The 14,410-nt window shown below is 44.7% G+C and overlaps 1 protein-coding gene across 1 annotated transcript in view; it reads right to left on the reverse strand.

Annotated features, from left to right (window-relative positions):
* The window catches only part of LOC137422161 (putative E3 ubiquitin-protein ligase HERC1), a 443,323-nt gene that overhangs the window by 252,034 nt on the left and 176,879 nt on the right, over positions 1 to 14,410 (reverse strand). The window contains 2 exon segments of the mRNA XM_078772274.1: positions 9,652 to 9,951; positions 12,269 to 12,477. Of these exon segments, the coding sequence (XP_078628400.1) occupies positions 9,652 to 9,951; positions 12,269 to 12,477 (509 nt within the window).

The following is a 14,410-nucleotide window of genomic DNA, read 5'->3' on the forward strand; positions in this document are numbered from 1 at the left end:
GTGATTTTGTCCAGGTCTGCAGACAGTGAGGAGGCTGCAGACTGCCGGTCTGAGGGATGAAGAATGGAGCGACAGAGAGTAGAGTCATCAGCAAAGAGATAGAGAGGATTTTCAAGAGAGTCAGAGAGATCATTGATGAAGACCAGAAAAAGCACAGGACCCAGAACACTGCCTTGGGGAACTCCAGCCTGAACAGGAAGAGGAGATGAGAGAAACCCATTCAGGGCCACACGTTGACTACGACTAGAGAGGAAGTCCGCCAGCCATGCGTGGAGATTTCCATGGATACCAAAAGAGGAGAGTTTGGTGAGCAGAGTGGGGTGCCAGACCGTATCGAAGGCCCATGATATGTCAAGGGCTCTAACTCGAAGGCACATGACAGCTCTAATTTCCTGTTTGGCATTGAGGACCTCCATCCATTGTTGAGAAAGCAGAAGCAGCATGTCCAGAGTCGAGTGACCAGGTCTGAAACCAAATTGATGATCAGAGATCAAGCCATTGGAGAAGAGGAAAGATTTCATATCTGAAGCAATGATGGATTCCATGACTTTGCTGATAATTGGGAGAAGGCTGATTGGTCTGTAGTTGCTGGGATCTGTTTTTGCACCTTTTTGTGCAAAGCGGTGATGTTGGCAGATTTCCAAGCAGATGGCAGATGACCTTGAGCAAAAGAGAGGGTGAAGAGAACAGAGAGAGGGAGTTAAAGAGCGGAAGAACAGGATTTTAGGACCCGTGGGCTGATGCCGTCAGGTCCAGTTGCAGAATCAGAGTCGAGGGTTGACAGAAACTTTTCCACCTTGTCAGGAGGAAAGGACACAGAGTCCAGGAGCAGCTGGGTACGACTGGGTACGATGGGTACAGAGAGGGATGGGTTTGGGACACAAGATTTAGAGGCAAACGCAGAGTTGAGGCATTCAGCTTTTTCACGTGCGGAGTCAGCCGTGTGGCCGTTTGAGGTGAGGGAGGGGATGGAGGGGGAACAAACACCAGAAACAGATTTTACCAGACGCCACCAGGATTTGGAAGAGGGAGACAGATAAGAGAGTTCTGTCCTGAGAACGGAGAGATATTGTTTCCTGGCTCTCCTGAGGGTGGACACACACTTGTTTCGGGCTTTGTGAAAGGAAATGAGATTTCCTTCCGTTGGATTTGCTTTCCAGGAGACGAAAGCAAGTTGTTTCTGGGCAATAGCCTCACCACAAGATTCCGTGTACCTTGGACGGGAGGAAGGGTATGACAACTGAAGACGAGATGGGATAAATCTGTGCATGAGAGAGAGCAATTTACTTTGGAAGAATTCCCAGGATGAGTTGATGTCAGAGGCGGTAGAGATGGGAGACCAGTCCAGATGATTGATGGCTGCTTGAAGACCGTGCCAGTTGGCCTGAGTGAAATGCCAGACTCGTCGACACTGAGGAGGCTCTCTGAGAATGGTCAGAGAGATGTCCACTTTAACAAGCACATGATCAGATGAGCCGATTGGAGCAGAAGAAGAGCAGCAGACATTTTCAGGGAAGTTAGTCATAACCAAGTCCAGAAGAGAAGATGCTCCGTTGACTGAGATCCGGGTCGGGAAATTGACAGATTGTGTCAGTCCCAGTGAGTCACAGAAGTCCTTTGCTGAAGAGCCATGGCTGGTGAGAGAGGTACCCACACCCAGCCAACTGGCATGGTGACAATTGAAATCACCACATATGAGGAAGAGAGAGTTGGGATGGGTAGATAGAAGTTGGTCCATATTATCAGACAGCGAGATGTAGATGGAGTCATCACTGTTTGGTGGACGGTACAACACACATATGAACAAAAGGTGGGAGCGATGGGGAAGCCGTAGCCAAAGGTATTCCTGGGGGTGAGGTGGAGAGAGGGCAGTGCAGGGCGAGTGAGGAAGAGAGTTTTTTATAAAGATAGCAACCCCCTCCAGGACGAGGCTCAGGTCTATCATACCGGAGGAGGGAGTAACCTGGGAGAGATACCAAGGAATCAGAGACATCATGAAGGAGGAAAGTTTCTGTTAAGCAGATCACGTCTGGTTTGTCAGAAGCAACCTGTATGGAGAGATCAGTCAAGTTTGAGCGAAGGCCCCGGATGTTTGAGGTCCATACTGTTAAAGAAGAGGAAGGGGGAGCATCGGATACAGAACAGGGGGGGTGGGGGGGGAGTGGTAGGGTAAGATGTGGTAGAGGAGGAAGAGGTAGGGAGAGCTGTTGAAGGTGTGTCACAGATTTCAGAATAGCTTGGAGAAAGGGAAGAATGGGGCAGACAAAAGGTTTGATGGTGATTGGGTGAGGCGCAGTGAGGTGTTATTTGAGGAGGGGGAAGAGTGAAGCAGAAGGTTGAGGGAGATGTAGGTGAAAGTTGGAAGGGGGAAGAAGCGGGGAGGACGCTTTGAGGAGGAAGGGTGAAAGGGGAGTCTAGGAGGGGAGGAGTGAGGGAGAGTCTCGGAGGGGAGGGGTGTGGGGGGAGTTTAGGAGGGAAGGGGCAAGGGGGGAGATCTGAAAGGGATGGGTGATGGGGAAGATTTGGAGGGGAGGGGCAAGGGGGGCAAGGGGGAAGATTTGAAAGGGATGGGTGATGGGGAAGATTTTGAGGGGAGGGGCAAGGGGGAATATTTGAAAGAGATGGGTGATGGGGAAGATTTGGAGGGGAGGGGCAAGGGCATGGATTTGGAGGGGAGGGGTGATGGGCAAGTTTTGAAGGGGAGGGGTGATGGGGAAGTTTTTGAGGGAAGGGGTGATGGGGAAGTTTTGGAGGGAAGGCGTGATGGGGAAGATTTGGAGGGGAGGGGTGAGATTGGATTTTGAAAAATGTACGATTAATGGGAAACGAACATTTCTTGCAAAATGAGTTTCTTGAGACCTTCGAGTCAAAAATACGTTTGAGGACGCTGAAGGATGGTTGGAGTTCTGGAGAGTTTAGGGAATGTATGAAAGAGGCACTGCAGCTGTAAGAGATGGAATTTTTTTTTGGAATGAATCGATTTGGTGAGCAAGTCAAAAGCATCCTTTTATAGAAGAAGAAGAAAAAGGTGTTATAGTATATGACAGAATACACTTATTCAGGGGACAGTTGAAACATTTTTTAATGACGTGAACACGTGATCACGAACAACGTGGTCGAAGAATGAACGAACAAATAAGAACGAACAACGGATAAGAACAGAGAAGGGATATTTTTTTTTTTTTTTTTTTGAGTTGAGATAAAAACAGAGACAGAGACCGAACGTGAAACGTGAAAAATAGAGACCGAAAGTAATTGCGAGTGCAATCGAAGAACCGCTGAGACAGAAACAAAGCCTCAAGCCAAGGTCAGACATGGTAGCCTACTAGTACTACACGAGGCCTCAGAATACGTGACACGAACTAACCGAGGATTCTGTAGACAAGTATGAAAAACCAACACCAAGATTACTATTAAAGACAAACCAATAGTTACACACACCGAAAGAAAGATATAGTTTCGACAAAAACACAATTGTGAAAAGTTACTAAACTTCGAAAGCGTGCGCGCATGGACAGCTTTGAAGAGACGTGACGTGACGTGACGAGAAGAGACGTGAAGAGACTTTGAAGAGATTTAAAACATTAGACAAGTGGTCGATGTTCGGGGAAGTTAGGGGGAGTTAGGGGGAGTTTATCTATCAATATTGTTGAAATGAAATGATAAACGTTTCCCAGTGTGTACCCTGGTCAGAATAGGTACACCGTATCCCTGCGTGTCGTAAGAGACGACTAAGAGGGTTGGCGTTAGGAAGGGCATCCGGCCATAAAAAGAGAACCATGACAATTACAACTACATATTGGCAGGGTGCAGCCCGAAGTGGAGATCGGTTTCTGAGGTTTGGGACATGGAATGTAGGGACAATGACAGGGAGATCAGGAGAAGTGGTGGAAGTATTGGTCAGAAGAAGAGTGGACATATGTTGTGTGCAAGAGACGAGATGGAAGGGAAGTGGTGTGAGAATGGTGAAGGGTAGGCAGGGACAGAAATACAAGTTTGTGCGGCAAGGGTGCCCGGAGGGCGTGAATGGTGTTGGTGTCCTGTTTTCTGAGGAGTTTGTAGACAGTGTGGTGAGTGTGACTAGAGTGAGTGATAGGTTGATGATGGTGAAAATGATGATTGGAAAGCTCTTGGTGAACGTCATCTCGGGATATGCTCCGCAGGTTGGTCGAAGCAATGAAGAGAAGGACAAGTTCTGGTGTGCGATAGAGAAGCTGATGGAAAACGTGAAAGATGAGGAAGTTGTTGTGGTAGGAGGAGACCTGAATGGACATGTGGGAAGGAGTATGGATGGTTTTGAGGGAGTTCATGGGGGTTCATGGGGGTTACGGATATGGTGTGAGAAATGGAGAAGGTGAAAGGATTTTGGAGTTTGCTGATGGAGCTGATGTGTTGATTTGTAATACTCAGTTCCAGAAAGAGGATAATAAGCTTGTTACATACACGTCAGGTGGGTCGACGACAACCGTTGACTACCTGATGGTGCGTAGGCGAGATAGGGGGCACCTCCGGGACACAAAGGTGATCCCGGGGGAGGAGGCTGTTTCACAGCACCACTTGGTTGTCTGCGACATAAGGGTGAAAGGTGCGAGGAGAGATCGGCGGGTGAAGTACCAACCAAGAATGAAGGTGTGGAGGTTGAAAGAGGTGACAGTAAGGGAGGCATTAAAAGAGAGGCTGAGTAGGGTAGGGGATAATGTGGTTGAGCTTGAAAGTGGTTGGATGTCAATGAAAGCTAGTCTGTTGGGAGCCGTTGGTGAGGTATGTGGATGGACAAAAGGACCACCGAGGCACTCGGAAACATGGTGGTGGGATGATGAAGTTGGAAAGAGGATTGACGAGAAGAGGAAGAAGTTCAAGGAGTGGCAGAAGGCGAAGGGTACGGGAGCAGAAACAGCAGTGCATGAAAGTTATAAGGCAGCCAGGAAGGCTGCAAAGAAAGAGGTAGCAAAGGCGCAGGAGGCATGTAGGAAAATGTTCGGAGAACGCTTGGATTCGGAGGAGGGTCAGAAAGCAGTATTCAGGATTGCAAAGCACATAGTGAAAGACAGGTGTGATGTGATGGGGGTGAGTTGCTTGAAGGATGAAGTGGGACAAATCGTTGTCGACCCAGATGGAATTAAAGGAAGATGGAAAAGATATATGGAAATGCTGTTGAATACAGAGAATGAATGGGATGGCAACATCGTGAGTAACCCAGTTTTAGGACCGGCAGAGAAGATAACTGAGAAGGAAGTTGAGGAAGCGATAAAAGCAATGAAGAGTGGAAAAGCGGGAGGGCCGACGGGAGTTGTGGGAGATATGTTGTAGGCAGCAGGAAGTTGGGGTGTGAAGAGAATGACAGAGATCTGTAATCTGGTGGTGAAAGAAGGCCGCATTCCAGTGGATTGGGAACTGAGTACCCTCGTCCCTCTATACAAGGGGAAAGGTGACCCTCTGGAGTGTGGCTCGTACCGAGCGATAAAGTTATTGGAGCATGGAATGAAGGTATTGGAAAGGGTGTTGGAGAGGAGGACAAGGAAGAAAGTGAAGATCGACGAAATGCAGTTTGGATTTATGCCAGGAAGAGGAACGACAGATGCGCTTTTCCTTGTGAGGCAGTTGCAGGAGAAGTACATGGAGAAGAGGAAGAAGTTGTTTTTTGGGTTTGTTGATCTGGAGAAAGCATTCGATAGGGTTCCACGCAAAGTATTGACATGGGCATTGAGGAAGTTAGGAGTGGAGGAATGGTTGATCAGAGTAGTGATGGCAATGTACAAAAGGGCGCGCACAGTGGTAAGGACGAAGGACGGGAACAGTGGTGAGTTTGAGGTGATGGTGGGAGTGCATCAGGGGTCGGTACTAAGTCCACTACTATTTGTAGCTGTGATGGAGGTGCTGGCTCAGAACGTAAAGGAGGGTTTACCGTGGGAGTTGTTGTATGCAGATCATCTGGTGTTGATTGCGGAAAGTATGGATGGACTGAAGGAAAAGATGAACAAGTGGAAGGAATGTATGAAGACATAAGGTCTGAAGGTGAATATCGGAAAGACGAAGGTGATGGCAAGTGGTAAAGCATGTGGTGAGGTGGAAAGAACTGGGAAGTGGCCGTGTGCTGTGTTCAGGAAGGGTGTCGGAGTGAACTCCATTCAATGTACAATGTGCGCTGAGTGGGTTCATCAAAAATGTAGTGGTCTGCGACGGTCATTTACCAGTGTGGCAGCTACATTCAAATGTAAGGTGTGCACAGAGGGAGCTGCAGATGGAGGAAATGTTGAGTTGGATCTTGGAGACGGCATGAAGCTGGAAGGTGTGAAAACATTTTGCTGCCTCGGAGACATGCTGAATGGAGAAGGTGGATCAGACTCGGCAACGGTTGCTCGAGTGAGATGTGCATGGAATAAGTTTCGGGAACTGAGTGGCATGCTGATGAGGAGGAGAGTGTCGCTGAAGCTGAAGGGAAAGGTGTATGCTGCATGTGTGAGAAGTGTTATGATTTATGGGAGCGAGACATGGGTAATGAACGTAGAGCAGCAACGAAGGCTGGAAAGGGTGGAAATGCGAATGGTTCGATGGATGTGAGGAATATCGTTGAGAGAGAGGAAGACAAATGATGAATTGCGAAAGATGATGGGAATATTGCCTGTGATTGATGCTGTGAAGAGGAACAGGCTGAGATGGTTTGGTCATGTGTTGAGGAAGGATGAAAGTGATTGGTTGAGAAGAGTGATGGAAATTGATGTAGAAGGAAGTAGAGGACGGGGAAGACCGAGAAAGACTTGGCTAAAGATGGTGGAATAAGAAATGCGGGCAAGGGGGTTAACAAGGAGAGATGCAGAAAATAGGGCAAAATGGAGAAGATTGTCATGGGGACCGCAAGGCTAACCCCCGCTTTGGCAGGGAAAATGGCCTTAAAATGCATGTTGTTGTTGTATTGTTGAAATGAAGATCAAATAGCTGTATGTTGAAATATGTTGAAAAAGTCAAAACTTTACATGGGGTGTACTTACTTTTTCACGTGACTGTAGATACCTCTCAGCAATGGGTGTGGCTGAAACAGCCGAATCCACGAATTATAGGGGCTGTCCACATACTTTTGGTCATGTAGTGTGAATGGCTTATATTTCATCTTTTTACAGAATTATCACTTGCCTGTGATTTGTTGAAGCCGGATTTCCAAATGATCACAACAATTATAAATAAGTTCCTTTGCATTATACAATCAATCAGCCTGCTACAGACCAATTTTCAACGACAGAACAATCAGCCTGCTCCCAATACTCAGCAAGGTCATGGAATCAATCATCGCTTCTGACATCAAATCCTTCATCTTCTCCAATTGCTTGCTCGGATCATCAATTTGGATACAGACCAGGTCATTCCACTCTGGACATGCTACTTCTGTTGTCTCAACAATGGATGGAGGTCCTCAATGCCAAACAGAAAATCAGAGCCGTCTCCCTCGACATATCACGTGCCTTCGATACGGTCTGGCACCCCGCTCTGCTCACCAAACTCTCCTCCGATGGTATCCATCGAAATCTCCATGCATGGCTTGCGCACTTCCCCTCTGGTCGTAGTCAACGTGTGGCCCTGAATGGTTTTCTCTCATCTCCCCTTCATGTTCAGGCTGGAGTTCCCCAAGGCAGTGTTCTGGGCCATGTGCTTTTTCTGGTCTTCATCAATGATCTCTCCGACTCTCTGAAAAATCCTCTCGATCTCTTCGCTGATGACTCCACTCTCTGCCGCTCCATACCTCATACCTCAGATCGGCAGTCTGCAGCCTCCTCACTCTCTGCAGACCTGGACAAAATCACAGACTGGTCAAACAAGTGGAACATGTATTTCAATCCTGACAAATTTCACACTCTCACTGTCTCTCCGAAAAGACCGACTGACTGGACAACCCTCCCATCTACTTTCTCAACAATCCTCTCCAAGAAGTTATGTCACTCAAGCTTTTGGGTCTCACTATCTGCCATGACCTTTCCTGAGTAAACCACATTTCCAAGCTGGCCTCCAAAGCCATTCCCTGACTGGGCATCCTCCGTCGTGCGAAGTCCTTCCTTGGCACACCTGAGCTCCTCACCATATACAAGGCTTTCATCCACAGCTCAATGGAATACTGTTCTCCCCTCTGGGCCGGTGCTCGTCTCACACCTAGCTCGACTTCACGCTGTTGAAACCAAAGCTTTCAGAATCATTGGAATCTCCTGCGATGAAGCTAACTCCAAGGGCCTTTCACTTACTCACCACAGGCAGGTTGGTGGTCTTTCTGTCTTCTACAGACTCCTCTCCGGCCTTGCTCCCCCAGCTCTCTCTGTGCTCTGTCCCCCAAATATTCCTACAGGTCGCACAAGATCTGCCAGCAACCCACTTATGGTTAAACTGCCAAATTCTAGGCTCACTGCTCACCTTCACTCTTTCATGCCGCTTTTCTCCCGCCTCTGGAACAAACTCCCCCACTCCCTTCAATCCCACTCCTCCCTCCAGGTCTTTAAAACAGCTGTTCACCACCATCTCTTATCTTCCCCCATCCAAAACCTTGATCTTTTCTACCCCCGCTAATTCACCCCAGATACACTTTTTCGAAATTCCAACTTCTTTCCTGGAAGCCCTTGCAGTGTCCATATGTTTTATACCTCTCCCACCTCCTCCCAAGCCCTCTCCCTCCCAGTTCTCTCGATGTCCCTGCTCTCAAATGTTGTGTTTGTGTCCTTCCCCTTCTCTCCCCATCTTGTCTACCGCTCCCCTTATTTTGTGTTTTATGTGTCGGTTTGCGTCGGTTTGACTTTTTGTGTGATTAATGTTAGCTCTTTCACGAGCCTCAATCTTGTATACAAAAAAAACCAAAAAAAAAAACTCTCCCATTTGGTGAGGTTTGGTGAAATCAGTTGAAAATTGTGACCTGTCGGTGACTAACATACAGACAGACAGACAAACAGACAGACAAATGAAAAATCATTCGTAGAGCAACACGTGTCAAAAAGAGAACAAAGCAGAAAGGCACTCAGAAGAGCATCCTTTTGACCTCACAAATAATTGGTGGTTGAATTCAGTTAACTGATATGAAAATCTTATTCAAATTTCAAGTGAATCGGATGAAAATTGAGGATTTTAGAAATTTGAAATTGTTGACCTTTGGCCTATGATGACCTTTTGGCCTATGCTGATCTCAAAAATAGTTGGTGGTTGAATTCAGTCAGCCGATATGGAAATCCTATTCAAATTTCAAGTGAATCATGAAAATTGAGGATTTTAGAAATTTGCAAAAAAAAGTGGTGGACCTTTGGCCTATGTTGACCTTTTGACCTCAAGAATATATAGGATTTTATCAGAACACTAACTCAAGCATTTGTTGGTTTCGTTTGAAAATTGTGACCTGTAAACAAGTGAAAGTAATCGACCGACCGACCGACACACACACAAACACACAAACACACACACACACACACACACACACACACACACACACACACACACACACACACACACACACACACACACACACACACACACACACGAGATCGACATACGTGCGAACAAAATTTTTTTTGCCAAGTAACAAAAGGTCTCAAATGCAATACCCTCTCCTCTAGCGAGGGTAATAAGTGAAAGCATTGCCTCCGTGCGAGGACAAATAAACAAATTAAATGCTCAATTGATTCACACCTGATGGTCACTTCAGCGTCGTCCCACTGCACCTTGGCCGACGTGCTGCCATCTTTTAGGACACCGAGTACCGTCGCATGACGACCAGTCAACTTATGTATGCAGCGGCCACCAACCCGCAGGCCCTGATCCACACCACCCATGACGGCCAATGCAGGCCATACTTCAAGGCACAGTGCACACAGCTGAACCTCAGTCAGCTCAACGGCAGTGAGGCGTGAAGCACGACCCTCATTGCTCTCAGAATCACAATCGTCCACCTCCAAGACACCCGGTGGAGCAGACCAGCGTTTGTGAATTCTAGAGATGCATTAAATCATAATAAATTCAAAGTGAAACGAACGTGCAATGTGGTTAAAAGACAGTTAACACATCTACCAATACAGTAATCTTCACGACCACAGAAATATAAACCAATTCAGATTATCAAGTCCATTCCTCACTCAAGGGTTCCTTCTCTTACACCTCCCAAACCACAGGAGTATCTCTTGCTGCAACTTTCCCTCCGCTCCCACCTCCAAACAGTGATGACGCCATTCACAGTGCCTTCAGAAAGTACTCACACCCGACATTTTCACATTTTGTTGTGCTACAGCCTGAATTTAAAATGGATTGAATTGAGAATTTTTTGTCACTGATCTACACATAATCCCACATAATGTCAAAGTGGAATTGTTTTCATAGAAATATTCCCAAATTAATTGAAAATGTAAAGCTGAAATATCTTGAGTCAATACATATTCAGCCCCTTTGCAATGACACGCCAAATTGGGCACATCGAGATGACTCTACAACTTGATTGGAGTCCACCTGTGGCCAATTCATTTGATTGGACATGATTGAGAAAGAAACACACCTTTCCATACAAGATCCCACAGTTGACAGTGCATGTCAGAGCAGAAACTCTACCGTGAAGTCCAATGAATTATGAGGAGGCACAGATCTGGGGAAGGGTACAAAACAATTTCTAGAGTGTTGAAAATTCCCAAGAGCACAGTGAGCTCCATCATTAGGAAATGGAAAGAATATAGAACTTCCCAGACTCTTTCCAGAACTAGCTTTTGGACCAACCTCTGCAACCGGCAAGAAGGACCTTGATGCGTTTCAGCGGCAGGGGCTGGGAGACTTGTAAGGATATAGGGAACCGTTAATGGAGACAAATACAGGCAAAGCCTTGAGGAGAACCTGTTTCAGAGTGCAAAAGACATGGTGACTTCAAAAAAAGAAGACTTTTAGCCCTTGGACTGTGGTGAAGATTTAGGTTTCAACAGGCCAATGACCTCAAGCACACAACCAAAGCAACACTGGAATGGCTCCAGAACAAGAACGTAAAAGTGCTTGAGCGGTTCAGCCAAAACCCAGACTTGAATCTCATTGAGAATCTGCAGAAAGACCTTAAGATTACTGTTCACCAAAACTCCCCATCCAACTTGACAGAGCTTGAGCAAATCTGCAAGGAAGAAACTCTACAAATCCAGATGTGCAAAGCTGATGCAGACATACCCAATAAGACTCGAAGCTGCAATCACTGCCAAAGGCGCTTCTTCGGAGTATTGGCTCAGGGGGCTGAACACTTTTGTGAATTCGATATTTCTGTATTTCATCGTTAATAAATTTGTAAAGATTTCTAAAAATATGTTTTCACTTTGTCATTATGGTGTGTTTGTTTGTTGTTGTGTACTACTGTTGTTGGTGGTACTACCTGCTGTTGTTGTTGTTTTTATAGTTTCACGGTACAGTTGGTCAAGCACTTTTAATAAACTGTAATCGCATTCCTTCAATAAACATTGGAAACGGGACCTGGTGTTGTTGTTTTTTGTTTATAAGCACTTTTTAATGTAACTGTAATCATGTGCATTTGCTGTAGACAGCTTTTTAACTTTTAAAATTCTCCCCTATGTATCAGGAACCGCCAGGAACCTATCCCCCTTTTCCCATTGAAACAATGTCGCCACATTTTTAGATTCAACATTCTCGGCATTTCCAGGAACATATCCCCCGTGAATGCCAAGGTCCGTCAGTACTGTACAGTAATGCATTTTATTAACAGGCAATATTCACAATTTTTTTTATTTCAGAAACATTTTGTTCACTGCCAATAACCGAGCGTTAATTTTAGTAATATGCATGCTTATTCACCAGAAAACAATATTATGAATTCGTTTTATGTTCCCAGGGATCAGATGTTACTTTTTCTTCCAAGTTGCAAAATGCAATTCTCATTCAGTCGCGAAAAATACACCACCACAAAGGCCTAGCCTGGCCCACAATGACGTCCCAGACATAACAGTCTTACTACACCGTCATATCATCTTTTTAAATCCATTATTCCAATGCCTAACGTCTGGCATTCAGAACGTCTTCTACAGACGTCAGATATATGGGTTAAGATGTTCAACTGCCATCAGCCAAGCGATGGGACTGATTGAATGCTGGTGCCGTCCCATCCTAGCCAAGCACTAGATGCAACACTGTTCCAGAGAAAAGAGCGTGGCAGACAGAAGGACGGACGGACAGAGAAATCCCGCTACTTTGATATATAGATTAAATAAGGAATATGAAAGTAGTTATATGATGATATTTTTGGAATCAAAGCATAATGCGTGCTGGGAAATACTTTGGGCTCGGAGTCAGACAACGCCGGATGCCCTGTAGTCTCTCGAGAAGAAGGTGTCCAACGACAGCATCCCATCTCTCTGTACAATGGAGAACACGCACAAGCTGTACCGTCGCCTCAGCCAGGACCATGGCACCAGGGCTGCAAGTTGGCTCACCAGGCAGGAGGTCACGAGGTGCACCACGCATCTGCATGTCACAGATCTTCACCTGCATACCAGGAAAAGAAAAATAAGGCCTCAGTTTTAATCAATTTTAAAAAGAGCTGATGGCCAATGATACTTCCCTGTGAATTCTATATCTCTCTCTCTCTCATTTACTCCCCTGTTAAAAATATAACTATTATGCATATATATATAGTCACGTGAAAAAGTAAGTACACCCCATGTAAAGTTTTGACTTTTTCAACATATTTCAACATACAGCTATTTGATCTTCATTTCAACAATATTGACAGATAAAGGTGATATAATATAAGAAATATCATAAAACATTTACATTTTGTAGTCCATTGTATAATTTAAATAAACATAAATGCAAATTTCGCATGTGGAAAAAGTAAGTAGACCCCATGTAAAGTTTTGACTTTTTCAACATATTTCAACATACAGCTATTTGATCTTCATTTCAACAATATTGACAGATAAAGGTGATATAATATAAGAAATATCATAAAACATTTACATTTTGTAGTCCATTGTATAATTTAAATAAACATAAATGCAAATTTCGCATGTGGAAAAAGTAAGTAGACCCCATGTAAAGTTTTGACTTTTTCAACATATTTCAACATACAGCTAGTTGATCTTCATTTCAACAATATTGATAGATAAAGGTGATATAATACAACAAATATCATGAAACATTTACATTTTGTAGTCCATTGTATAATTCAAATAAACAAATGCAAATTTTGCATGTGGAAAAAGTACGTACACCCCATGAAATGTTTTTTTAAATCTTTTTAACATATGTGGACATATCAATATTTGATCTTCATTTAAACAGTATCTACAGATAAAGGTGATCTAATTGAACAAAAACCAATGAGAAATTGACTTTGCAATAATTTGTTAAACAAAAAATTAACAGAGATGCCATTTCCTTCTGTGGAAAAAGTAAGTACACCCTTGGCTCTAATAGGTGGTATTGCCCCCTTCAGCAGAATCAACCTCAAGTAGGCGTTTCTTATAACTGTCTACCAGTCTCTGACATCGATTGGGAGAAATATTTGCCCACTCCTCCATGCAGAATTCTTTCAGCTGTGTGATGTTTGAAGGGTTTCTTGCATGCAAAGCTCGTTTCAAATCTCCCCACAACATCTTGATGGGATTTAGATCCGAGCTTTGACTTGGCCATTTCAGAACCATCCATTTCTTTCTTTTCAGCCATTCCTTGGTGGATTTACTGGTATGTTTAGGGTCATTGTCATGTTGCAAGGTCCACCTTTGGTTGAGCTTCAACTCTCCGACAGATGGCCTCACATTATCCTCAAGCACCCTCTGGAACAATGAAGAATTCATAGTGGATTCTATGATGGTGAGCTGCCCAGGCCCTGATGCAGCAAAGCTGCCCCAAACCATAATATTTCCACCACCATGCTTTACAGTTGGTATCAGGTTCTTGTTGTCAAATGCTGTCTTTGGTTTTCGCCAAGCATGTCTTCTGGTACTGTGGCCAAATAGCTCCTCTACCTTTGACTCATCTGTCCAGAGCACATTGTTCCAGAAGTGCTGGTCTTTGCCTCGGTGTTCATTGGCAAACTTTAGTCTTGCCCTGATGTTCTTTCTGGACAGCAAAGGTTTCCTCCTGGCACATCTCCAATGCAGATCAAATTTGTGCAGCCTCTTTCTAATCGTAGCCTCGTGCACTTTGACATCAACAGTGGCAAGAGCTACCTGTAGGTCCCGTTATGACATTCTGGGGTTCTTCGAGACTTCTTTCAGCATCTTGCGGTGATAAATGTAGGGGTGTACTTACTTTTTCCACATGCGAAATTTGCATTTATGTTTATTTAAATTATACAATGGACTACAAAATGTAAATGTTTCATGATATTTGTTATATTATATCACCTTTATCTATCAATATTGTTGAAATGAAGATAAAATAGCTGTATGTTGAAATATGTTGAAAAAGTCAA

This window comes from Myxine glutinosa, chromosome 2 (genome assembly GCF_964187855.1).
Source record: "Myxine glutinosa chromosome 2, kmMyxGlut1.1, whole genome shotgun sequence".
NCBI classification, from domain to species: domain Eukaryota; kingdom Metazoa; phylum Chordata; class Myxini; order Myxiniformes; family Myxinidae; genus Myxine; species Myxine glutinosa.